This window comes from Accipiter gentilis, chromosome 4 (genome assembly GCF_929443795.1).
Source record: "Accipiter gentilis chromosome 4, bAccGen1.1, whole genome shotgun sequence".
NCBI classification, from domain to species: Eukaryota; Metazoa; Chordata; class Aves; order Accipitriformes; family Accipitridae; genus Astur; species Astur gentilis.
Genome location: NC_064883.1, coordinates 2,618,551 through 2,646,169, shown reverse-complemented (window position 1 = coordinate 2,646,169; position 27,619 = coordinate 2,618,551). Strand labels below are relative to the sequence as shown.

The 27,619-nt window shown below is 38.7% G+C and overlaps 2 protein-coding genes across 7 annotated transcripts in view; one reads left to right on the top strand and one right to left on the bottom strand.

Moving 5' to 3' along the window:
• Window positions 1-27,619, bottom strand: part of AZI2 (5-azacytidine induced 2) — a 1,028,525-nt gene that overhangs the window by 749,494 nt on the left and 251,412 nt on the right. The window lies entirely within an intron of this gene.
• RBMS3 (RNA binding motif single stranded interacting protein 3) overlaps window positions 1-27,619 on the top strand; it is a 457,623-nt gene that overhangs the window by 365,849 nt on the left and 64,155 nt on the right. For 3 of the 4 annotated variants that reach the window (XM_049799280.1, XM_049799279.1, XM_049799282.1), the window contains exons 7-10: window positions 1,148-1,254; window positions 12,666-12,712; window positions 20,151-20,247; window positions 22,807-22,857. In XM_049799280.1, coding sequence (XP_049655237.1) covers window positions 1,148-1,254; window positions 12,666-12,712; window positions 20,151-20,247; window positions 22,807-22,857 — 302 coding nt within the window. The remainder of the gene's footprint in view (window positions 1-1,147; window positions 1,255-12,665; window positions 12,713-20,150; window positions 20,248-22,806; window positions 22,858-27,619) is intronic. The other variant, XM_049799281.1, reaches the window with a different exon arrangement.

The window sequence follows — 27,619 nt, the reverse complement described above, 5'->3', positions numbered from 1 at the left end:
ACCCCCCCACTGCAATATTTCCTTCATGTCCCTGCACTTTTATTCTTTCAACATTTCTAGCCTCCCAGAAACAGGAAATGAGGAGGAAAAAAACAGATTTCTTGCTTTTTTTCCATCAAAAGCCATGGTTAATTAATTAGAGCTTCTACTTCTCATGCCCAGGAACCCAAAAATTCCTGAAAAGATTGAGATATGACATATCATTTTTAGATTTCTTTTAACCAAGCCAATATTGGTTTACTTCTCTGTTGATGCAAGCAATAAAGGACAATCCTGACATTCACCTAATGGAGTGGGTAGAATCTGGCCCCTCTTTTAAGTAGGAGGCAGCAAAGGCAAGCTCCCACCGGCAAGCTAATTACAGTTTTGGCTAAGAAATATTTAGGAGGCTGGGTAGATGGGAAAAGATCCCAAGACACCAAGTTCCCTTCCTGTTGTACCCATTTGATGTGTGGTAATTTCTTCACTAGGGGGCCCTATTGTGAGCTGCCTTTTGGGGTCTGCAGCTCTATGAATATCCTTTCTTCCCAGGGCTTCAGCCCCCCTGACTATTGTATTTGCACACACCAGATCTCAGTTGGAGAGGAAAGGGGTTTTCTCAGCTGCCAACTTGCTTAAAAGAGGAGTTAAGAGGAAAAGAAAGCTAATTGGACTGTGCTTGGCAAAAGTCTCTATTTTAGTCTGTTTATTTGGATTTTTAAAGGATTGGGTGCCGAGAAACATAGAAATAGTGAGAACACTTATTCCTTAAACATATTCTTGCAAACTTTTTACAATAAAAACAGAAAGCTGCTTTAGTAAAGCAGTGTTTATCCTTGCACTAATGCTGGTCATAAGTACGTGTCTAACTTAGCTGGAACTAATGCCTGACTCTACTATTCCACTACAGCAACTTAATATTCTGCGTAGGCTGATTATTTTTTCAACAATATTTGCTAAATTCTTTTAAGGGCTGCCAGTATATATTTTTTGAAGCTTAGTTAATAAGAACAGCTGCCAGTGGAGTCAAGGCTAAAAGAGGCAAAAAATATCTGCAGAAGGCAAGATTTTACTTCAAAAGATCAGTATGACAAAGCACTACTGTTGCTGGTATAATCACTTTCTTGGGGGGGGATGCTAATATAGACTGGGTTTCTTGTCTTCACAGCCCCCACTGAACCTTTGCTGTGCAAATTTGCTGATGGAGGGCAAAAGAAGCGCCAGAATCAAAGCAAATACACACAGAATGGAAGGCCGTGGCCCAGAGAAGGAGAGGTAAGTGCCACGCGGCAATTATTTTTCTGGGGTTTGGCAGGAGTCAGCTGCAGACCTGGAGGTCTAACTTTCAGGGCTATGAAGAAATCAGATTGCTCACAAAATACAATAGTTTCACACAGAAAAAAGATATATAAGCAGGTGGGAGAGGAAAGCTTATAGTAACATGTGGAGTGTAAAGTTAGAGGAAAAGAGAATTTCAGAGCTTGGTGTGGAACTGTGCGCAGCCTTGTCACACCGCAAGTGCTCTGTCCGCAGCCAGACCCGAGCCCAGTATTCTCTTACTGGTGTTTCATAAGCACTCATGGTGTAACTTTTATAAACCCCAAATAAATTTACACTTAAGCAACTCAACAATGTTGTTTCCTCCATATAGTTCCTGGTGATAAAACATTATCAGGGAATAGGCGGGTTGTTACAAAAGGGAGAGTTGCACTTGCACATGCAAATGTATGGTCCATGTAAAAGTTCTCCAAAAGCTTGTCTGAGCTGGGCTCTTCATTCTGTCCAACACAAAACAGTTTACAGTAGCCTCACTCCATCATGTGTACAAAGTTAAAAAAAAAAAAAATCTAACGGTTGCTTTCTGCTCTGCTGCAAATAGTCTGTTACTGGAGTTTCCTTTCTGTATATTTGTACATGAAGTGACTCCAAATGTGGGTGAAATAAGAAAGGAATTTATTGGACTCTTCAAAAGCTTGTTTACTCTTCTTGAATGTTATTGTAGGATAAAGACACTTGAATAAATGAGGTAGATCTAGCCATAGTACCTTCTTATGCATGATTATAGCTATGAAGGCTGAAGGACTTACAAGTATTTCTATCCTAAACACCTATTCTTTGTGTTTATGATTTAGACTTCAAGGAAAAAAAAAAGTATGTTGTTCAATTGTGACCTAAGAGAATAGAAGTTGGTGGGGTTTTTTTCTTTTGGTGGGTTTTGCTATATTTACTTCAATTTTACAAAGCAAAAACACCCAAGAAAACTACCTGGTATTTCTAAATTACATGTTTCTAGAGGGTATCTGCTTTTTTGTAACTACTTGATTTTGCTAGCTGATACTTTTCAGACCATTAGGTTATGACATATATACTCCAGCACGATTGGTAAGCTCCTAAAACAAACAGAGGCCTCTTGAAAGCATAGAAGTTTCTCCCTCCAGCAAGGTGGTTATTGTACATTGTTCTAACAGCAATGCTCCAAAATATTTTTAGCTTTGTGGGCTGAAAGTGCCAGTATGGCAGCCACATTTGCTATAAGAGATTGCAGAAGTCTCCAAAGGTTCATTGCAGTCTCTTATGTCATATGTCTCAAAAAAATAGAGACATCTGCTTAGGAGCCATTATGGTTTGTCATGTTAAGGATCTATTGAGGAACAAGTGCTCAAGAAGTACTTCAAGCGGTATACTCAGGTCATCATAAATAGAGCTTGAAAAACAAAGGTCTATATACAGGAGATAATAACAAACCCTCAATAAGGTCAACAATTCATATATTAAAGACCTCTAAATCCATGTTTAAATAGTAAATGCCATCATAGCTATTATCTCCACTGTTCTATACTTCCTTCAGTTCAAATCAATAAACAAGAGAATAAAAAGTTAAAGCCAACAAGCCACCATTATGCCTATGGCCTCAGGGTATCAGCTTATTACACCGGACATCGTTCATTTGCTGCTGGTGGAGTGGCTTACATTAAGCACAGTGATATCCCTGTGACCTAGAGGCAGGGTGTGGTTGGTATGTTTAGAGTATGAACATTTTAAAACTAGTTTTCAGTGCTGGGAGACATCATTCATTGTTGTTCACAGTCAGCTACAGAGCTGTTGTCGTGGTATAATCTACAAATGTGGAAAGATTGTAAAGATACAAACTCAGAAATATTTCAGGCTAGGAACGTGCTCTGTTTTCCTAGATTTTCTTAGATTTTCTCTGTTTACTAATGTCTGGTTAATACCTTGCTGCACATCAGATATTTACTACTCAAGGCATCAAAGACAAGAATGCATGTTCTCTTTTAGGGTTGCTCATTTATTGGATTTCTTCCCCACTGTTGTTAATTTTCTTCTTCTCAATGTAAAATCCTTCTGTATAATTACTCTTATATTTTATATGCAATAGGGTTTTTGCTAACTCTTTGTCCTTTAATAATCTTACTCTAAGCATGACGTACCATTCAGTTGTTCTCTGTGTAGCAGCACTCGGGTAACCTTCCTGCAATTACTCGTGTCAGCTTTAATTTATTTAAAAAAGAACAGGCAGTGACTAGTGAGAAATAATTGATATATGACAAGTGTCATAGTTCTGATTACAAATGGGATCTGGAAATATTCCCCACACCTCTGCTTTTTCTTGGTTTCTTCCCCAAAGAAAAGCATTAAAATAGTGTCCAAGAGATTAGTCCCTCAGCATTTCCACTCTGAACAAGTCCTGCCGTATCTAGACCAAGACATATTTGGCTATTGTTCAGATAAGCCTCTGCATTCTTGAATACTTACATGAATCGTATTTCTAAAACTTCTGAGGTTTAACCAGCATTAACACTGAGCATGCTTGAGGATTATTGCTTGGAAGGGCAGACCCCAGACAAATGGCACCAACAGTTCTGTCACTGGCCTCAAATTTGAGCATGCAAAGTAAAGACAGACAGCTGTGCCCAACACTCTGCTGTAGGGGGAAATGGCAGGAGACTTAGTGGGGAGGAGCAGGTTTTCCCTCTCTGGCCAGGCTGTTCTCAGGGGTTTTGCTCTCTTTTTATGGAGATCTTCTGTGGAATTTTATAAGAGAGGATTACTTTTTCGGTATTTCAGGCCATACTGCAGAATGTAATAGAAAATCATATTCCTTTTATACATTCTTGTAGATTGCTTCATAATCATACAGAAATACTTTAGTTGGCTGTTAAATTGGCTTACCTTTTAAAGTAAAGTCTTTAGGAATACACTGAATTTCTCTAGGACTTTTCAAGGGGGTTTTTTGGTACTTGTTTACTTGGCCAGTTGTAACCAGGGAAGACTGCCTGACCTTGAATAGCACTTTCTAGTCCTTACCCTTCCACTCTTGTTTGAAGCCTCAGGAAATACTCTGCAGATTTACCGAGGCATTTGACTGAGCATTTGTGATGGCCAACCAGTTCTGGACTAAGGAGCCAAGAGCTTAGATTACTGATGGCTTTGTAAAAAGGCTGTCAGATTAGGCATCTAGCATACAGGTGCAATAAATGTACAGTGAAACTTGCAAATGTTGGAAATATTTGCAGTGAAATTCTGACCTAATAACTGAGAAAATTTCTGCACAAAGTTAAATTATTTTTTTTCAGCTAGTTTTTCTTGGGTCACACTGGTTTAATTCAGCACTGTGTTTTGAAACTTCCCCTGACAAGATCGTGCTGAGATGGTGATAGAAGGTAATCATATTTAAATTCTGTCTGTAAAATATTTGATTTAATTTACCTCTAAATTGCAATTGACAAGTCTAGAGGTGGACATATCTCCAAAAAAAATGTTTATTAGCTGAAAATGCATCCAAGGAATCAAGAGCACAAATTGAGATCAGACTGGATTAAAAACTGCAACTTAAATTTTACAATATAATCTTTTATTTCAGATTTACTGAAAGTTTGGTTTGGTTATTCAGAATCTTATCAAAATCTTTTGATAAAAGTATTTAAGAGAGGGTTTAATTAAAATTTATCTGATAGAAAGGGAGAAATCTTCCAGAAACTAAAAACAAATGAGATGCTTTGCATCAGCCCAAAGTTTATTACTGTTTACATTCTTCTAGAAAGAACAGTTCTAGAAATGGTAGCCTTTCTATATCTGGTCAGGCCAAAGTGATTAAGTATTTTTTTTACAGTCACAATATTTTGAAACCTTTGATACTTCATTTGCAAGTTTCTGAAAAATTTAGACCATTTACATATTTGTGTTGTCTTCCTTGCAAGAGACTATCACTATTACAGTATTGGTGCATATATCAGAAGAGCGACATGCACCATTGAATGCAACCCCCTTGTCATTGAATTTGGTCTGATGTCTATAATGATACTTAAAAATTGCCACCAATAATTCTTCTATTGATTACTTTATTGTAATCTGGGTTACATTTTTGTTTCTAAATAGCCAAGAGGTTAACCTCTATTTCCTCCCCCTCCCCCTCTTCCTTCTTTCCCCCTTTCTCCTTTGTTTTCTTTCAAGATCAGTTGGTGAAATATCTAAAGAATTAAACATGTTTTTAATTATTTCTTAAAAAAATAAGATGACATAGTAGTTTGGGAATGTTACTTTTGTTAACAGCTTCTCTTTTTATCTGCTATTCATTACAATTTTGTCTAATGCAAACAGTAATTTAGAGAGAAAAACATACAATAGGTAATTTGAGAGACTTCCTGATTTTTTTGTAAATTCAGTACCAGTGAAGGGCTGAAGCGATTGATCCTGGTGACAGTTGTCCCTTCTTTACCAGCAGCAGGCATTTAGAAGTGATTAGTAAATCTGTGCCAGACCCATTTATAACTCAGACATAGATTTCTTTTTATGCTTCCAAGGAGATAGGTACAACTTAATTGTGTTCCATAATCCTCAGTGTCTAGGGCTGATGTATTTTATACCTAGACAAATAATTTTCTCTTTTCTGTGGGAGACAATTTCAGAGGGAGGCTGTTCAGATATTCAGTAGCACCCTCATATGCAAACCATGCACAAAGACATTTACTATATATTTAACATGCATGTAATTTAGACATTGGTCAGTATTTTGCATGCTTATTTTCAGCAAAAGCTTAGTTTAGCAAAGAGAGGAATTGCACCTGAAGAGAACCCTACACAGAGGGAGAAAGTAGAAGGGCAGAAGGTAACTGGCAAATAAGTGAAAAGATACAGAGCAATGAGTTAAAAATTCTTCATGACATCAGATGGTGTCATTTTGGGCAACGTTTTGAAAAGGTGTCCAAGTGGCATGAATACCAAAGAACAGTTTAAATGGTTGGATTTTGAGCTTGTAAAGCATATAGAAATATTTTAAAATAATGACCTATATGAAATCACTGTCCCTGAAATCAGGATTTTAAAAGGACTGGGTTTACTCATAATAAGAGCCTTGGTTTGGTTGAAGTAGAATCAGGACTGTACCTGCTTTCTGAGATTAGTTTTCTTAGTTTTCATTTTGACTTTGGATTTCCTTCCACAGTGAAAAATGTCATGCCATTTGCTCCAGAGGTTTTCTTGCAGTTGGGTTTTTCTCCAAATTCTGCTGCTATGACAGTGTTTTCTTATGCAGAATAAACAGATGTTGGAGACAGGGGAAGAGGACATATGGTTGATGGTTGGACTCGATGATCTTGACGGTCTTTTCCAACCTAATTGATTCTATGATCTTTTTCTGCATTCTGCTGTATCCCTGACATATTTCGTGGGCTGTGATTTTCAGTAGTGCTGCAAACCATCCCTGGAAGTCATCCCAACTCACTGTAACACACACATCTAGTATGCAGATGTGACTGTAATCCACAGCTGATTTAACACTGGATCAGACTGATGGCAAAATGGGTGTGCCAGATCCCCAAAAGCAGATTGTTCGTAGATCTGAAGATGGCAAGGTTAAATATATGAGTTGGCCGTGGAAACAGAATAAATATATTTTATTATATATGTCTCTGTGAGGAGGATATTATGCTCTTTTTTTTTTTTTCTTTTTTAAACTTTTGTAAACTTCAGCACTTATCTTTTAACTCATCAGATAAATTGAAGTGGGAACAAAGTGACTCGACCCCAAGAACAGAAGCTGTGTACACCAGACTTCCATTCCAGTTCTGTAGGACAAAAAGGGGGTTTTGTCATTCATTTGGGTATCTGAACTTGTCATTGTGTTTATCAGCTCAACCTCTGACCTTCTGAGGTTCATGAATCACTTCCCATGTTTGACCTCAATATTATATATTTTTCTCTCCACAAATAATTTTTTCTCAGAACTTGCAGCTGCTTAAGGAGCACACATCACTGGGAAATGCTCCATTTCTTTCGTAGGTATCTATATATTTAAGAGGTGTCACGTTTACATTCTAGATTTCTCCTTCTCTAAAAAAGAAAGGTGTTTTTTATTCAGAATTAAATTCAGAAATATTTCTAATAATGTGGAACATTTCTGACAGAACTGTTTAAATAATCAAAGGAAGGAACTCTGCCAAGTTAACTTTACTGGTGATTGAGCTTATTTTATTAAATTGGTATTTTAAGTGAATCTCATTTGGGTTGCTGGTTTCTCCTCCCTCCCTTCAAAGTGTTTCAATCAGAGTATCTGCTGTCAGGCCACAAGAGATCCTTGTGCTGTGATGCCTGGCAGATATTAGCGGTGGTATCAAAACAAGTACAGGAATTTCAGTGTTGAAATTTCAATTGATCCACTGTAGCAGCCAAGAGCATGCCCATTCCCCTGGGATGGCAGTCCTCTAGCATGAAAGGATGAGGGGATGAGTCAGAGGAAATGGGAAAGAGAGACCTATCTTCTGGTCTAATTTCCACATGGCTTCACCACAGAAATCCCTGGAGTCCTAGGGTACAACCTTATTTTTCCAAATCTCACCTTAAGGAGGAGAAACCCAGAGAAGCTCCTGCTTGGAAATCCCACAACATCAGTGGATTTCATCCCTTTTTAATTTGTAGGCCTCCAATTTTTTCCAGTGGGACTGTGGCCTCCTGCACAATGAGAAATCCTGCAGTGACAGCAGCCTTGCTTTGCACAGGTGCTCCAGCACTAGGCATAGGCTGGCCAGAGCAGGTTCAGGGAGGTAATGTGGAAGATTCACCTGAGGAAGAGGCATAGGACTCCATAGCAGGTCAATATTATGGTGAATTTTTGCACACAGTGAGGGAAAGAACCTCTACACTGAGGTGGTGATACGTTTGTGAAGTTGTTCATAAAAGCTGCTTCCCAGCAACACAGAAGATATCACACAACCTAAAATTTGGTCATTTATGGGTGTTTGTGTTTGCTGGAAGACAGGTACTGGGCTTATAAAGGTTGTTCCTGTGAGAGTTCACAGTGATTTGGAAAAGAAATAATAAACGCACCTTATTTCACATGATATTGAAGATGTGATCATTTTTTTAATAATCACTCCACAACTTAATAATTTCTTTGAGAGATTTACAAATCCAATTTACATAAGCAATGCAAATGTGATGGTCTAAGAGCCTTTCTAATGAGGCAAATGTGCTCATTTGTGTTCAAATCATAACAAAGAGGGGGAAAACAACAGCAACAGAACACCTTGTCTTTGCCCATGGAAAATTTTTCATAGCAAAGTCTTGCATAAAGGCCTTCAAACTTCCTGGGGGAACCCTCACCTTCCAGAGGCTTTCTGATATTTCCCGTACTTTAAATTTAAAGAAAGGTGCAGACTGGGTCTCTTGTTATTAGAATCTCTTTGTTCACCGATGTCAATAATTAGAAAACTGCAGCAACAAGAGAGCAAAACTCTTCCTTCCTTTGTCTTAAGTTCAGACACTTTGGTAAAAATAAGCAATAAGTAAACACATACGGTTTAAATACTTTCTTTAAAAAAAAAGTATTTTAAATTAGCTTGTTTCATTTCTGTGTCACGTGACATTCTGAACAGACCAGTTGAGTAATAATTGAGAATGGTGTTTATTCTGATAGCAGATATCACTTTTTTATTACTTGCATTTCAACTTTGCATATTGAAATGTTGAGGTGCAGGATTTTCATTTAGTAGCTGAGTGTATGTCCATTATCTGGCTGAGCAGCATAAAAATTCTGTGGTTCAGTTGTTCCTTCATAGAAGATTTATCTGACAAATATTTTCCTAAAGCAGCATTCCATCATCAGTGCCACACTCTCAGGTGGCATTTAATCAGGAAGTGTCACTATCAGAAGAAGGAATAAGACCCTGTCCTTCCACTGAAACATGAGCAAAACAGTGGAAGAAAATACTCTTCAGCTCAACAGAGGACTGCTATAGAGACATCAGCCAGTGCCTTGGTATAGTTAATACAGTATTAAGCACAGTGATGGCTTTATTCAGTTCTGGTTTTGACAGAATAAGCTGGACCTCTATCACGTGGAAGTCTGAGGCCAATCCTGATATTCTGTATTTGGTATTTTTGGAATTCCTGTTTGTGTGCTATAGAGAAAAGTGCAGACAATTTTCCAGTAAGTTATTATTGCTCATCAGTTTTTATTCCTGATGAATGAGGATGCTTCAGACCATAAATCTTTCACTGGTCCAGGCTAACTGTTACCTCTCCTGGGCTTCCAGCCAGCATAATTTTGTAGGAAGGAATTACACAACTTGATGAGAAAGAAGTAAATAGTCCTCTGTTAGCAGCTATTTGAAATAGCAGCTGTTTAAGGCTATTCAGCAATGGGGGATATTAGCGATATTACTGGGCAAACTGTAGGTGGTGTACCATATGCACATATTGCCACACGCTGTGTCGTATTTGTCTAATGTGAAACTTTCATTTACTGGCAAATGGGATAGTGATATTTATAGTGGTCACTGCTGAAATGCTTGAACAGATTCTGGTAATCTGTCACTGCGCAGTATAGATATGGAGCACGGATAAGGAGATGAGTGTCTAGGCTTTCATATTTTGTACTCGCCAGGCCCACAACGGTGTCCCTTATTTCTAGTACCAATAATATGTAATGGGCGTGATGCTAATATCTGGAGAATGGAGTATGTGCAGTTTGTCTGCATGCACTCACACTTAGGTCTGGGGTGTGATGGGGTTGGAGGGCAAGCTGAGGGTCTGTGCATGATCGCGTGCTCAAATATCCATGAGACATGTAACTGAAAGCCACGTAAACGTGTGTTTGCAGTTCTCATGTGGACACTGAGCATTGTTAGGGCTCCAGTGAAAGACCTGCTGCAATTTATCCTTTCTGCACCATCATTTTTATTTATCTCCAAGAAACTAAAAAAGAGCAATTGTTCATTTTCTCCTTTCCTCCCAGCCCTCCCTCCTTGTTGCTACTTTGTCCCCAGGTCACACTAATGTGAGCTGTGGGATATAGTGAGCTCTTATCCAGGCAACTCTAAGGACTGCTAGATCTAGAAACTCCCTTATTTAGAAAGCTTGAATCTCTCATTTCCCAAGGTTTTTTTTTTCTTAGTCTTGAGTAGATGTGTGATGAGATGTTAAAAAGTCAACACCTTCATTTAGAGAGAACATCTTAAGTTATTTTTAAGGGTTTTTTTTTAAATTGTTGGAACTAATTTTTCTGTTCCTCTAGGGCTTATACATGCTATTTACATTGTCTTTACCAGTGCAGGAATATAAAAAGAGAGCAATAACAAACGTTACAAGTGTGGAAAAGAGAAAGGAAAATAAGAGAGGATTTTTTCTCTAAAATGTATTACAGACCAAAAAAAAAGTTTATGATATTAAAGTTTTATTGGTTCTCTTTTGAAATGAACTGTATACATTTCCATTAGTAATTAATGCAACCTTACCAAACAATACAATATGCTGAGAATGTGTAAGACATAAGAATGTAAAAAAATTTTAAGATCATCCCTTATGATTTTCTAAGCTAATTTATTTTTTTACATTAAAATTAGCAGTGGTTGGGGTCACCCTAAGTTTGATTTTTTGACATTTTAAACTTGCAGAAATAGCCATTTTTATTTTTCTTTGTATGAAATGAATGCATTTTAAAAAAATAGCCATGTGCTCTTGGCCTTAGTCTCCTGAATTATCCTTTGCTTAGGAGATAGTACATATTTTACTAAAGCAATGGCATTTTCAAAAAGCAAAGCATTTGCCCTAGCATCTGCTTAAAAGAATAATGAGAAAAATATACAAATTTAGTAATGTCATGAACATTTTTTTTGGCTGCATAAGTTAGAGTGATCAGGAATTATTTTGGGCCTCTGGAAACTTGGACTATGTCCTCTTAGACCAGCGTGCAGCTGCTGGGCTAAGCCGGCTCTTCCAGGAGTGCTGCCCGCTATCTGCCTGCTCGTCACCAGAGCATTTACCCTGGCTGCTCACCTGCCTGCGTGGGAGCTGGCCAAGCCCAAACACTTTCCTGACCTGTCTGAGCAGCCATCTGGAAGGGGGCAGATGCCATTATTCAAAAGTACTTTGGTAGATGGGTCCAGGGGCTTTAAAAGCTCCCACCAGGAGCACAGTCCCTGCCACGTGGTTGGTAAAGCACCTGTCCTTGAAGCAAATGCTGCTGTCTCCCGTCTCAGGCAATGAGCATATGGTCTGTATGACAAGTGGAGAGAAATACAGTGCCTTGGGGCGGGATGGTGCCATGGCCATTTTTCAGCTGCTTCCAAAGGCAGAGCAGCACTTCGAGTAACGGGGGTCCTCTCTTCTCCTCTTCTAGCTGTGCACAAAGGGAGATGTCTTCCCATCTCCTGGTAGTGTCATACATTGGCAAGTGTTTCAAAAAGGGAAGGGAAAAAAATTAATACATGAGACAAAAAGTCAAGGCAAATGCAGTATGTGGGAGGAGAGATTGTCAGTCCCATGTCTTAAAGTAAATGCTGGGGAGGAAGCTGGTCCTTCCTACACAGCCCCAACTGCCATCTTGGAGCATAAGGTGGAGCGTGAAATTCAGTCTCCAGCCCTGCTCTCTACCGGCCTTCCCTGTGGTACCTGTGGATACGTCTGCTAATGGTGGCGGTGGTGATGGTTGTTAACTGGACACTGTTTTGACACTGCCAAATCCTTTCACACAGGTCTCCATCTGCTTGGTGGTGAATGGCAGTTGAAAGGCTCTGTGTAACCCATTAACAAATTCTTTTGCTGTCCAGACCTCTGAAGTATTTTAAAAGCCTTGTTTAAAAGCTTAAGCACTTTTTTTTTTTTTTTTTTGGTTGGTCTTTTCTGCTTCACAGCCCACTTTTTGTTTCTTGTCTCATGGTAGTGAATTAACAGTAAGTTTGAGTGACAGCCTGGGGAAATGCTAGACTGGGGTCATGCAGGGTGTGGCCTTTGTAGGAAAGATGAGACTCCTTCCTGAGAAGTTCTGGTGAAGTTGGCTTTAGAATATTTAGCAACTACCTGTCTCACAGGTAACAACAGGATTTGGCCCTGTCTTGTTACAGCAAGCAATGGGATGTAAATGCATTGATCTCAGTGGAGTTATTAACTGATAGTGGTGCAACAAAAGCACTATTTGCCCTAAAAGTTATGGAGAGATGACAACCAACACACTGAACAGATCTGTTTCTCAGGGATCTCTCAGGCAGGGGACATAGCCAACCTGTCCGTGCTGCTTTGGGCCATCTGAGCTTCCCTGGAGAATTTAGATTTCCATCTAAGTTGCATTCAGTTTTTATTCCTTTTGGCTTAGAATACGTTTAATGTATTTTTATTTTTTTTTCTCTGCAGTAATAGTAAAATCTGGTTTTTTTTTCCCTAACTATGTGCAGGCTGGCATGGCTTTGACTTACGATCCAACAGCTGCTATACAGAATGGGTAAGGAATGCATGTTTTCTTGTGCCTTTTTAAAAATTATTTTGAATGCCATCTTCTGTTTTCTTTTTCTGTAGTGAAACTTATTCAGAAGCAAATTCATTCAGTCATATTTTGTCTGAAACATGTAATGCTATATTGTCAAGTTCTTCTTTTAGTTTCCCTTTTGGTTTTTATGCCCTCTTGTTTGTAATATCCATTTGAATGGGAAGTTGTTTTTCCTAATAGTTTCCATCTCTATTTGGCAAATGCTAGTAGATGTTTTTTTAATCCTTCGCTGTCATGAAGTGGAAACCAGTAAAGTTTCCCTTTACTGACTTTGCTTTTGTTAAAATAATCGTTGAAGATTCCCGCATATTTTGGATAATAGAGCTGTTAACTTCATCTGGGGTTCTCTCTACAGGCTGGCTGGCTTCCATGGCGTTGTCTGAATAGAAATGCCAAATAGGGAGAAAGCCTTAAATCAGTGTGTAAGCAGATGGGATTTAGGGGTAAAATTCTGAGCAACGCTCTTCTTAATTTCTCAACTACCATTTGTCAACATAAAGAATTGTAACCTTTTTTTCAAATTTAGTAAAGAAGTTACATCATTGTGTTACTTACCTGCATGATTATATTTCCAATTATTTCATGAGCTAGAAAAACAGAGCCTTGAAATCTAGCTATGCTTTCAGATAGGTTAACAACAATTTGAAGAGAAGCAGGAGGTTCAACTCTGAACTCTTTGACAGTCACTCTTTGATCAGAGAGGTGTTTGATACGATTATTGAATTCCATGCATACTCCTGAATGTTCTCCAGCTGAAGAGAAGAATGTATTGATATAGATGAGAATGGGTTTATTTGTTAAATATTTGTTACGGCACTGCTAGTTGAAGCATTTAGGAAAAAAATGTAACATTCCCCATAGTTTAAAAAAAAAAAATCAATGATAGTAGTTAGTATATTTTGCTTTAATTGCCCGTTACAAGCAGTAGCTTTGTAGGACTCGTGATGTTCCCATGTTGTGGAGGAAGTGGCCAAACCAGAACAACTCAGAAAAAAAGAGGGGTTTTGCAGAGTTGTGATTTCAGAATCCTCTGTTTCTGTTTCCCTGTTCTGATCTCCCAAATGAGTCTTTCTTCTCTATCGTCATACTTTTCAGCTGGTAACACATTATAGGATATAAATAAAACCATCACTAGTTCATAATCCACCAGTGTTTCATCCAGACAACTGGCTTTTATTTCAAATGAATTCCTGCATGTCAGTTGTGTGAATGTTTTGGAAACTGTAATTTGAATGATCCATTCAGATTAATCTCATTTTACTTCAAGAATATATTTTTTTAAATTATGAAAGTTATCTCAGAATCAGACATTATTTTTATCAAAGAGTACCCATACTGCTCAGGTGTTCAGACTGCTCAGATGGTTTGGTCACTCAATTGTTTGAACACTCTGTCACTGTTCATTGCGAAAAGAAATAGTACCCAACGGAAAATTTTGGCTCTGCAGTTTTTTAAATGTTCTTTTATTTGTAAAGCACGAAATATACCACAGCACTACATATCTCTCTAAGAGTGACAATTAATTACTGCTTTGACATATCTCTTCTTTGTAGAGTGTCAAAATATTTTCAATTTCATCAGGACAAAACCATCTGATTCAAAGTGCTCTTATGGTGAGATCTTGGTTGTATGCCGTATCATGAGGAGAAGCTCTTACTATGCGGAAAAATTGATCTGTCCACCAAAAACTACACAACTGTTGTTCCATCCTTTGGTTGCATCTTTAAAATGCTGTCACCTGAGGATCGTCAGGCCCCTTTGATTCCAGTTTCTTTTTAGCTCCCCAGGCATTCACTGAATAGTCTCTACGTATCCTGTAGTTATAAATTTTTACTATTTTTCATAAGCCTCTTTACTTGCAGGTACAATACAAATCTAGCTCATGGGTTTTATTTTGGCTAGTTCGGGAGCACCTCAGTGCTTTGCCTGTAAAAGGTGCAAATGTGATTTGTTGCTCACTGACACAAGACACAGGTGTGTGGAGATGGTGAAAGAGAGTTAAAGGCTCTTAAACACGGTGAAGTAAACCGGGTTAACTTAATCGTCAGTGAAGGGGCGCTAGGCAAACACATTGCTCTTCCTCACAGTGAGGACAGTCAGGAAGTGAGCAGAAAGATGCTGCTTGCAGCCCCCTTGTGTGGATGGTGTGCCCATACCCACCCTGTGGGTAAAATGCTGCATAATACTTTGGCAGTAAGGTGGACCAAGCTGTAAAGGTTTGCATGGAGCAATGTTACCCAAAGGTCTGTAAAACAAAGACCACCTTCAGGCCTGTTTGGTGCGGCGGTCAGGTTAAGTGGGTCTTGACCCTGCACACAGCTCAGGGCTTGTTGATGTGCTGTGATAAGCATGAGTCGCTCAGTCCTTTGGGTGTCCACCAGCATGGAGCTTATTGAAATGAGGCTGGAGATGGGAAATGTAAAGATGCCCAAACCAAGGTGAAGATTCAGGTGAGGTATGAATTACCAATAAAATTTAAAAAGAAAGATTGACTGCATATGCTGATGCCTGTTAGAATCCTTTATAGGGTTGATAGATGCATTTTGATGCATGTAAGTTGCTAAGTCCACACAGGATTATATGGAGGATGGTGACCTATTAGAGAGACATGTCTTTGCAGGTGTCACGGACTGATGTTTAAAATTAAGAGGTGTGGATTATATTAGGTTTTGGGTTGGGGCATAAGAAAACCTCAGGGAAGAATCTGGACTCTTGTATGTTGTCCAAATGAAAAGGTGGTTTCTCACTGCTCATGGTGTAGTACTATCACTTTTATTACTGCATAACTGTGTATTTGCCTTGAAAATCTATAGCAGGAATAAAACAAAAGAGAGTGTGAGAGAGACTTTCACTAAAAATAGCAAAGATTTTTTCCCCACAAAGGAATAGATAATTTTCTTCTCAGTCTATTACATTGTAAAGCTTGATTCTCCATTTCATTATATTGTTTTTATGCCCATGTAACTCTGTTTAAGCATCCAGTGGAGTTACATCAGCGTAAAACTGGTATAATGGAGTAGAGAATCTGGCCCATAGTGTACCATAGCATTGCAGTATGAGTTACTGAAGACGTGGTAACCACACACTTCAGCAGATAAGCTCTTTTCCCCTGCCAATCTCTCTGTGCCTTTTTTGTTTTATGATCAGCCTTTTCTGACTTGCATTTACAAAGGTACTCAGGTTTTATTTTGGGGAGTAGCGTGCCCGTTGTCATATGCTATTGATTTTTCAATTTGTGGTATTAATATTGTTTTAGTGGTTTAATGCACTCACACAAAGAACAAATAGAGCTCTTGTACTTGAACTGTAAGGATGCTCATTTTAAATGTTCCTGAGGCTTGAGTCCTCCTGGCCATTTGACTCCGTTTGCGATGTGCTGTATCAGTTTAATATCTGATATCTGGGGGACTATACTGCACATTTGCTGGCCAATGGGCTCAATATTCAGATAGGTCTTTTTCATCTCAAACATCTGACTGTGTGGCTTATTGCAACAGAAAATTGCTGCCTTGATAACGCTTGGTAATACTCTTATGTTATTTGAGCCCCAGGATACTATTTATGAATCTAACTTTTTCAGTACTGCCCGCAGGCATGAGGCATGAGCAAATGGTGTTTATTGCAGTGCAAACAGGATCTTGCTCTTGTGCAGATTCTGTGTGGAAGCTTGCACATTCCCCCCATAGGATGGGAACCATATGGATTGTTTTTTTCTATTTTTTGGTAGGGAAGTAGCGACCAGACGCTACAGACAATGCAGTCCCCAAATGCGGAGGGAAGGTTGATGTAGGAAGGGAGTACGTTATTTGTCTGTTAAGCAACAGAAACTGTTCTTAAAGTATTGCCTGTGTGTGCCTGATGATGTACTGGGAACATGGTTCTTTTTAACATCTCTTAAAAACATTTTCTTTTGAGTCCTTCATAAACTCCTTTTCAGGAGCATCCAGGCACATCTTTTTGCTTCCTAGTGATGAGTTTTCCCTGTGCTTATGGAATCTAGGCATGCTGAAAAGGTCTATTTTTAATACAAGGGCAATGTCCATTTTGCCTCACCCCTGCTGCCTGCCTTTCTACGCTTTTGCTTCTAGCATTGAAATTGCAGCTGAGGAGCAGGGACACTGGCTCAAGCCTGCAAAAAACTGCCCAGGCCAATATAAGGACGCAAATGCATTTGCAGAAAATGCAGCTACAACTTTTGGAGAACTTTCCTTAGAGCCCACAGGTCAACTACCACAAAGCTTACAGCTCTCAAAGTACCATACCAGATACTTTACATTTTAATGCCAGGAAACTTGGGGGCATAACTGAATATATCTAAAATGAGTCAAAGTCAGTATAATTCATCTCTGTTTCCACTCCTTTTTCTGATGTACATAATCTGATGACTGAGAATCCTGTATCCCCTTGGACTTACTTACAACATGCATCTTTCACCTCATTTCACCTCCCCCTGAGCCCAAAGGAAAAAAAAAAAAAAAAGGAGAGCCTAAGATCAAATATGGCAAGGTCAACAGCTGCAGATCTTGTTGGGATGCTGTAGGGTTTACACCAGAACAGGCCAGTCCTGCATTTTTGCTCCTCTTGTCTTTTGTTAGGTCCCCAGCATGTCACTTATGCCAATTACATATTAGGACATTGGCCCATTTGTATGTAGAGGGAATTTGGGGAGATGCCTCCATGTCCCATAGGTGAGAGCATGTTGAGCCCTCTTTGTGAGCGGGTCCTGCCAGGGCAGTGCATGGCTCCAGCACTGTGGCAGGTTGATCATCTCATGCTTGGGGGGTGGGGGTGGGGGGTCTGCTTGAGTCTGTCCTCAGCAAGGACACTCCTATCCTCACCGTACCACTGTACTTCATGCATGGCAGAGATATCCTCATCCTTCTTTTAGATCCCTTTGGGCACAAGTGACACTGTGGCAGGAACACAAGCCTTTGTCTCTGGTTATAAGAGATTCCTGATTGCAAAATGTTTGACCTACAGCCTGTCACAGTGACTCAGATTGTTAAACTCTATTTATTATTATTAAAATTGAAATTTATAAACTAGATTTTCTCACATTGTCATCTGCTGCATCAGATTTCCTTCCTTTCTCTTCGTTGATGCTCTGGTGCATGAATTTACAAAATATAGCTGAGTGTCCTGATAGTATGTTTTATTTGATGCTTATATGAGAGCATTCCAAACTGCAACAGATAAATGGTATTGGCAAGGCTGTTGGAAGGGCTGTATTTTTCACATTACCAGAGTTCATATTCCACAAGCTTATGTACTATTCAGATAACTGCATCTCTAAGCTGAAACTGAAATAGTTAGCTGTCTGTCAAGTTCTTGGCTTAGCACACGTTTTCTGTAAATTCGGTAGTATTTGCTGGGATTTATTGAACAGTTTATTCTAAAGAATCAGCACTACTTCCAAATGGAAAGTTGTTTCTCCCCTGCACTTGTCTTTGTCCGAGCAGTTCATACGTATGAGCGCAGCATCAGTGCCAGGCTGATGGACAGAATGAGAACAGAATGAACAAAACTGTGTTATTTCTCAAAAGAGTTTTGTTTTTATACTGTCCGTCAGTTTAAGAGGTTTGTATATATTTCTATATATTATACATTTTACCCATAGAGTAAATTCTGTCAGTCTGCCATTGACTGTTTTCATTTGCTGCACACAGCATTTCTTGGTTCATCCACTTAGCAACAGCATAGCCAAAGTGATTTCTGGTTAACCTTGATCTGAGAGAAGCCCCCTGTAACAGGACTTGGATAACATATGCATCATGCTAATGCCGTAGATGAACCCGGCTAGTGCTGTAAAAATCCTTTCCCCTGCAATGTTGTATGAACTTAATGTTTGATACAAGCAGTGGGATACAAATGCCTCAAAGTTCTCATAATAGGATATACATAAAATTGGGCAATGGCACAGTTTTAAAATAGTCTCTGTGAGAGCTTTGTAAGGGCAGATAAATGTTCCTAAAATAGCAATATATTTCTATTAAACAAAAAATCACTCAGACGCCACCTGCTGCTTTTGGCATTTTAAAATCTTACTTGGAATAGAGAGAACAAATGATTGCTTCTCTGTCTCCCTCTCCCCTCCTAACTTTGAATGTTTCTGCCCAACCTTCAAAGACGGCAGCCTGTTTTTTCTGAGGCTATTGGTTGTATGAAGCCGGTAGTTATCTGAGCCTGCATCCAGAATGAATGCATCCAGTCTGAACTAGACTGATTAGTACTAAATCCAGGATGCCAGGGTGATCAGGAAATAGAGCACTTGTTTAAACACCAGTAATGATTTTTTTGTTGCATGGCTCTCATGGAAAGCTTCTGTTGATTGCCTCAGCGTGGGGAGAAAAAAAAAAACCAAAATATAAAAAGACAGGGAGTGTAATCTGCTTCACTGTTACAGAGAGAGCATATGTGCAAAGCCTTGTGTTACTTGTAAGACTGGTGCATGCTATATGAGAAGGATCTGCATGGGGTTTAAATTGGACAAGAGAACACTGCACAGGAGTGTTTCTCTCTCTCTGAGTCTAAAATATCCACATTTTGACAGCTGTAAGACCACAAACATTCTTTTTTTAAGCAACTTTATTCTTCTGGCTTACAGTTAAAACTGAAAAAAGGGCAAATGGAAAAATCCTTACAAGCACACACATATTAAGTACTTACACAATCCACTAGTAGTGATGTTTTCCAAGTGATGATTTTATCAATTATCATTAACCCACAGGGAAGGAGAAGGAATATAACATTTATTAGCATCAAGCAAGAGGTAGTGCAACTTTTGTTCATAGCATGCACCAGTGGAAATAAAAACAACTAAATCTGAGATTTTCAGTGCTGCCTGGGGCATTTAAACTCATAATTCCTGATACATTTCACCAGAAGGTGGGGTTTTTTCTCTCTGCCTAGATGAATATGAAAATTTCAGCCAGAGTTTTTGTAGCCATCCCTTAATGAAATAATTCAGGCATGTATGTGGAATGTGTTATTCTCAGCACTGAAGAATTAAGATCTGAAAAGAAAACAGTACCACATGTAAAAATGAAATCAGTAATATTGTCTTTGATATCACCTAAGAAATTTCTTTTCACTTGCTAGCACTCTGGAAAATCGGCTGTCTTTGCATTTCAGATAATTACTTCTTGTACTGCGAAGTTCTATATTTGTGCTAGTTGAAGTGAAAAACAGTATGCTTTGTGTAAATATTCCTCCTCCTTTCCATTTTCAAGATCTGTTCAGTGGAGCCATCACATCTTCTGTATTGTGGTTTTGGAAATAGATGGACATAATTACCTGTGTAGACTCTTTTTGTCTTTGCCCAGGAGGCAGTGAATTAGTTAGTCAGAGTCTAGCAGACGAAAGGTTCAAAAAATCTTGCTTTTGTTCTTTGCAGATTTTATTCCTCACCGTACAGTATTCCAACAAACCGCATGATTCCACAGACATCAATCACGCCATTCATTGCTGCTTCCCCTGTCTCTACATATCAGGTACGTCAGATTTGCGCTTGTCTACTATGTTCCCCAGTTAATTAAGTTTTGGATGTGGATGAAGGCAGAGTGTATACCACAGAAAATTGTGTGAGTGCTTGCATTCTTGAGTCACACTTTAAACAAAAGGCTTTCTAGTAGTATTCAGGTATCATTTGGTGTAGGGTTTTAAGTGTTTCTTGCATTTTTTACACTAGCAATGAAAGCCACCATGATTTTTTATTTCAAACGGCTTCTCTAGTAAGCAGCATTTTGCTTCATTTCCAGTTGACAACAGCAGAAGCTTATCATTCTTATTGAAATGTTTTGTCATTTTGGCGCCACTTCATTAGCCAGAAGTTTTTTTAAATGCATTTTTTTATAATTTATGTTGACTGCATTGTATTTCGACCTTTTGACCTCAGCAGTATTTCCTCCAGTAACAGCATCCTTTAAAAGTACTCATTTTTATCCAATAATCCCTGACAAAGCAAGTTACTTGAGGATAACTGTCCTCATATCCTTCTTTAGTCTCTCACACGTTTTGTCGTTCAGAATTTCTCTTTTCAGCATATCCCTCACAGATCTCCACTGGGAAATTATTGCTGTACTCTGGCTTTCTGAGATGGAAGTCAAAATCAGGTTGTATAGTTTTATTATTAGGCATTCTCTGGGAACATATCTCACTCTGAAGCTGGTCATTGGCGATATACTTTCCCATTTCAGTTATTTCTGTCCTGTAGCATCAGTGCCCTTCCAGTCCTGAGTCCTACCTGAGATAAGCTACCAAAACTTGCAAAGCTGCATGGTGGGTTGTTCTTAATGTTAGGGTTGGTTTGTTGCTGTGGGCAGGGGGGGAGAGATGGTATGCTACTGCTTACAGGTAATTCTGGGAGGTTGTGCTTACACTTACTGTGTTTCAAACTTGATTTTCAAAGGCAAATTATTCTTGTAATTTTCTTTGACTTTTGTGTTATTTAATTTTAGATGGCTGTGTAACACTTGCCAAACAAAAATTGTTTTGGTGAGATAAATGCAGTAAATTTCAGTAAATGGCAACACCAAAGAAATGTCAGTGCCAGAGACATATGAGTGCAGCTCCCATGTGCTTTTCTCAGTCGCAAAGCTGGCTTAAGAGTCCTACCTTCTCCCTCTTATTCAGGCCACTGAATTCAGGCCACCCAGGCACCCCCCCACTGCTCCACAGTTCATAGTTGCTCCCTTCTCCCATCCTGACTTGAACCACTGCATCGGTTCATGGTTTGATGCATTTGCACCAAAACCATTAATTTTTTTATTTATTTTTTTTTAACCCATGTCATTCTCCACAGATAGTTTGCAGTGTAAGCTGAATAGTTTGCAGTGTAAGCCCAAAGGCATTTGCCCTGGCACAGAGGAGGAACTGCAAGAGTGGGAGTAGTCAACAGCAGCAAGCTGTGGCAGCTCTAATATATTTTAACTAGTAGGGATTAACAACAGAAAATTTTGTAGTAGAGGTGTGTTTGCATGTGTGTGCACTGGTTTTGGTTCTGAAGATGTTTCACTAAGCTTGCTTTTCAACAAAAAAAATCGACTTTGATAAACTTCAACAAGTGTTGAAGCACACAGTTATACAATTAATTCTCATCACTTGCTTCATTAACAAAATCGCAGGGCATCTGGAGAATCAGGACCTTGTAACTTTCTCCTAGTCATCCCTTCTCATGCTCAGTCTGAGATGCCACATGCCCAACTCTGTGTTCCCAGACTGATGCAAAAGGAAACTAGGGTACACAGTTCTTGGGATTGAGTCTGAGTTACGATAGCATATGGGCCATTCACACTTAGCACGAGAAGGAGTTATGGCTCAGCGATGCCACAACAAATGTGCAAGCACTCTGTAATGCATTTAATTGTTAGTAAAATTGGTGTGTCCATGGAATCTGTTACATGTCAGTCATAAGGCAGAACAACAAAGACATTGGTGAGGCATATAGAGTTCTGGTGGGAATGGACCCCACAATGCCCAAGGTAAGAGCTGATCCTGGGGGGCAGGGACATCTTAAGCCAGCATTGCCATGGAAGCTTTCAGTTAGAATAAGCTTCAAAAACTCTGAATTAGACCTGCAGTTCTTGCTGAAAACAGAATAAATCATTCTGGGATCTCTGAAAATGTTATACCTTTGAAAGTTCATACAGATACTTTTGAAAGTAAACTTTGAACATTTTATGTCTCCTGCACTGTCGGTTGGATGACATGTTCATGATTATATTGAAGGATGAAAGCAAACACTACAAATGAAAAAATAGGACAACATGGAATATTGAAAAATGCTTTATGAGATAAAATGGAGTGGATCATAGAAGTGGTACAATTGCTCAGACTTCTGACTTTGGTAGAAAATATTATCAAATTAAATTTGAAAGCTTTTTCCTTCATTAATAACTTTATGAAACATAAGTGAATTTTGTGTTGAGTTACATGACTTAAGTCTTTTTCCAAAATTAGCTCCATAGCTGTAATAGAAAGAATATTTTCAAGTAAATCTTTGAGTTCTGTTTTAAAATTTTATGTGCTAATTGAAAGTATTTGATATGCAGGTCCAGAGTACTTCATGGATGCCTCATCCGCCATATGTTATGCAACCAACAGTAAGTGGATACTTGCTTATATCCAGCTAAAAGTGCTTACGCTGTAGCCTTGCTGTGCTTGTCAGCCACGTTGAAGTCCTAGGTTATGCAAGAGCAGCCATCTGCTCCCTCTGACAAGAGCCCTCCTAAAGATTCTGCTTCTTTAAGGAGCACCATTTGATTTAGGAAAAAGGAGAGGATGGGTGATATGTTATCTAATTGCATTGATTGTAAGAGAATAACAAGCTCTAAGGTGTTGCTTCTGAAGCTTTTCTTCAGGGACTGGAAGATAACTGCATTCTTGCATACTTTGAATTGCTAGGATCAACACGTTAGCCCTCCCTTATAGGCTTATCCATCAAAAAAGTCCTTTGTAGTTGTATATACTTTAAAGGATCCTCAATGCCTCAGTAATGCATTTCAGGGACTAGAAAAGGCTAAAGCACAGCTGTCTTACAGAGCCTCTGCCAAATCTAAAACTGCTTTATGATTTGACCTGTCAACTCTTTTTTTTTTTTTTTCTTGAGTCAATTGTCATCTTTCATCAACTTATAACTACTACTTAAAGCTGCATTACACTTCTACCAACATTCATTAGAAGAAGTACAGTATGTTTACCTCACAGAAAAGTTTTGACATACTTTACCTAAATATTAGTGATATTCCAGAAGGAAACAACATGCTGAATCCCACTGTGTACAGATTGCTTTAGTTTCATTTTTTACCTTTGATCAATTTCTCAGGTATGGATCCACTTAAGAGTGTCATTAATCAGAATTCAAATGTATACTCCACATAAGCATCAATACATTGATTTATATCAGGAGGTTAAAATTAAAATTAAGGTGTATAGCTCAGGATTGTTTGTTATTCACATTTGTGTTCAAATATTCTGACTTCATAACAGAGTAACCTCTGGTGGGAGTTAGCTATACAGCAACATGGATATAAATTACACTGCATACTTGTTTAGTAGCACACGGGTAATTCATCCCTCAGCTCTTTGGAGACATGTTCTTCAGTTTTCTCTCACCAAGCAATGACCATAGTGTGGGACTTACTGTCTTCTGGAAGACCAGTTCCTACTGCTGCAGTGCTGCACCTCTCTCCAGACCCTGGTGACAGTTTCCATCTCAATGGAATAAAGCTACCACTGTGTTCCTTGTAGGGAGATGAGATGTATCAAACAAACTCAGAGTTAAAACCAACCCTGTATTCTAATATTTGGATTTAATTGCAGACCACAAGAAATCTAAGATGTGTGTATATGATGAATTATCAGACTTGTGGAAGCCAAAGGATCTCTGATCCTTGCAGAAAGATTCCCTTTCTAAATGGGAAACCTAAGCATTTTACCAATCCCAGTTTTTGTGTATATGTGTGTGTGAGTTTTATTTGACAGTGTTCAGCAAAGCATTTTTCTGCAGTACTAGAAGAGGTCTTTTGCTGTGGTAGTTGGATGAATTTACCCCTTGGTAAAGGGCTGTGAAGAGAAAAATAACTTTTACAGTGAGTGGCACCCTCAATATGCTGAGTTAAATTTGTGTTCATTGCGAGCCAGAGAGTTGTGTCAATGACAGAATGTGTGCTTGTAGGTGGAAAAGCAGAGGGACAGTGGATAAGTGGTGTAACATTTCAGTTCCAGTGTCATTCCCATTGTGGGTTGCCTCCATGTGTTGTCTGTAACAATCCCAGTCTCTTCACTGAAAGATTTTTCCCATGTGTTTCCCAAGATTATGTTCTTAAACAAATGGACATGAGGCATTTAGTGCTGAAGAAGTATAAAAGGAAAAAGGCAGAACTACCATTCCCCAGGTTTCATTCAGAGATGAATTCTATATTAAAAATGTCTGAAAAGTTTTCAGAGGACTACACAGAGGACTCAAGAGGCATCAGAATTAATGGCCTGTTTTGAAAGAAAATAAAGAATCTGTGTCCATTGTAAGTTTGCTGTAGTTTCATGTCTAACTATAGACTCTATTCTAAGCAGCTCCATAGCTTAAAATAAATGAAGAAAACATTACAATAAAGTTGGCAGAATTTAAGACGTGAGCTTTGGTAACCCTGTGAGCTGATAAAACTGGGAACTTTCTAATTTGGTTAGCTTTTCATTTCTTCTTGTAACTTAGTTTGCCACATTATTATCTAAATTGCCACTGCTTTACTTCATAGTATTTTATGAGATGATTGATTGTGGCATGTGATGTCCCACTGGAAACCAGTGCAGATAAATATTACGTTCCCCTTCCCCCAGGAAGGAGAATATTTTGTTAAGCCTCTATTATTCTTTGTGAGTAGAGGTGAACTCATACAGAAAGCACAGTTTGAATTGCACAAATGCAGGTGGTTAATTCTTTGTTTTGATTATAAGTATCCACTAAATCGTGTTACTGGATGATTAGCTTATCATTTCTGACAGAAAGTCCTACTTCATATTTATGTATAATTTAACACTGCGTAGTGTCCCTCATGACAGAAAAATAGGCAGGACCATGCTGTAGAGGAGACAAAGGAGGTTTTTCATTAAGGGTGCTGTGCACAGACCAGACAGTTTTCTCCCAGGCTGGCAAGCTTGCTGACAGGAGGGAAGAGCTGTGCCCCACAGCACTACCACCCTCTCTCTGCCTGTCTCTTCTCTGCCTACCCATCTCATCTCCATTGCCACCTGCCTGCCCACTCATTTAAGTACCGTACTCTTTTTTCAGTGATATCTCCTGCCGTAGGTTGGCCTGCCAGACATGTTGCTCTTTTATTTCCCTTTATATATTGATTTCAGCCACATATTCCTGATGTGTGTATTCTGTATCTGTTTACTTGGCGGATTAAAAAAAAAACAAACACTGTAGTAAAATATTGTATCTCCAATTCCTTCTGTAACTTTTTAACTACAACCAGATAAACCGCTGACCCTAACAAATAACAGTAACATATATATTAACTGGAAAATATTTGCATATATTGCTTTCCATTCCCCAACCTTGTTTATCTTCTTAATTTTGTGATCTCCTTAAAAGCAGATAACAACCAAAATGACATTCTATGAGAAAAAAAACAGTCAGAAACTTTTTTTTTTCCTGACGGGAGAGAGTCAGATGGGTGGGTAGTCAAGGACTCTGCAGATATATCATAATTTACTCATGATTGTCCCTGTAACTTTTAACCTTGATATCCTAAGTTGATGCCAATGAGCAACTGCAAATACAATTTTAAAAAGGTTTTTATTTTTTGTTATCGGCGATTTTTGCTAGCCTTGTACTAAGAGCCATTGAAAATTAATATCAAATAGGTTGCATTGCTATTTCAAAATAAATAGTAATAAAAATGTTCTTCTGCTGGCATAGTAGGGTCACATGTAAAAACCTCTCACGTCTTTGTGCTTGCACAATATTTAGGGTTTTGGAAACCAGGATTCCTGAATCATGTGAACATGATGACCAATTTACCTTGAGGCTAATGTGTGACTCGGACACTTTTGAAAAATGTACCCTTTGTAAACAGAGCCTTCACCACTTTTTGACCATATTGTCTGCACTGTGTCTGAGTAAGAACGCCTCAAATTTGCCAGTTTTGTTGCTTTGCCATGTGCCCTGGTCCCTCTCACTAGCTATAATGGAAGACAAGCTCCAGAAGAGTTATGGCAGTGTGGGTTTGGATTTATACTGGCATAATATTTAATGCACTGATGCAGTCTGGGCTCCATTTAGTTAACTATAGCTTTCAAAGTACAGTGCTCACTCATCCCTACTTGAAACAAGTCTTGTATTTCATTACTGCCTCAGGATAAGGATAGATGGATAGCGATGACAGAATCAAAACATAAATGGGATAAGAGTTATTCTGGGGATTTATAACATTTGCCATATTTAGTGTGTTTTTCCTGTAGTCCCCAAAGGCTGTCTGATGGTTCAGGGAAAACTTCAAAAAACATGTTGTTTAAAGTCAATTCACATATAGATAATTTCATTTTTATTAACAATGACATTTGTGTAGAACTTTTTTTATTCAAATCTTTATTATAAATCATACATGTACTCTTCCTCTCTAAAGGCAATTATTTTAGTGAACTGACAGAAATGCTCTGCCCTAATACTGTATGTGCACACTGGTTTTACAGTTACCCTCCTTCATTTGCAAGCAAGGCTGTGTGACCATAGGTAATCACTGGCTATGCACAGATAGATGTTCTTGTCAGTCTGGAATAGTTTCTGCATAATAGCTGCAGAAGGAATATGCCAGTGGCAGCATGAAGGGTACAAGCAGAGCAGCATATGGAAAAACCTACTATTGATAATGATAAAGTGCGCTGGGTACAACTTCTCTTCAGGATGATTCTCAAGCCCTTACAGCCCTTTTAGAAAGGTCAATGTCTTAACAAACACCCTTGTTATTTTTTTCTGTCTTCCTTCCTCTGGCCCATGGCTGAATGTAATCTGTCTGTCTTTAAAAGCAACAACAAAAACGTTTCTTATTTCATAAGCAGTGTAAACCCCCTACTTTGGTGAGAAGCGAGGCTGAGTGAGGGTTCCAGATTCTTGCCTTTTGATTGTTGTGCATGAATGTAGCATAAAAAGTACAAACTGTCCAACTGAAATATATCAGTTTTCATTTTCTCACTAGCAACTCTGTTGTTTTGGATAATATCCAAAATACCACAGCAGTTTCAGTGTTTGGATTCCTACTCTCTCAAACAAAGAAGTTCCTTGTGCTCCATTCAGCATCCCTTTCCCGAAACAGCTTTCTCTACCTCCTGTGTGTTGCTCTACCTTTTTAGCAAATAGGGCCG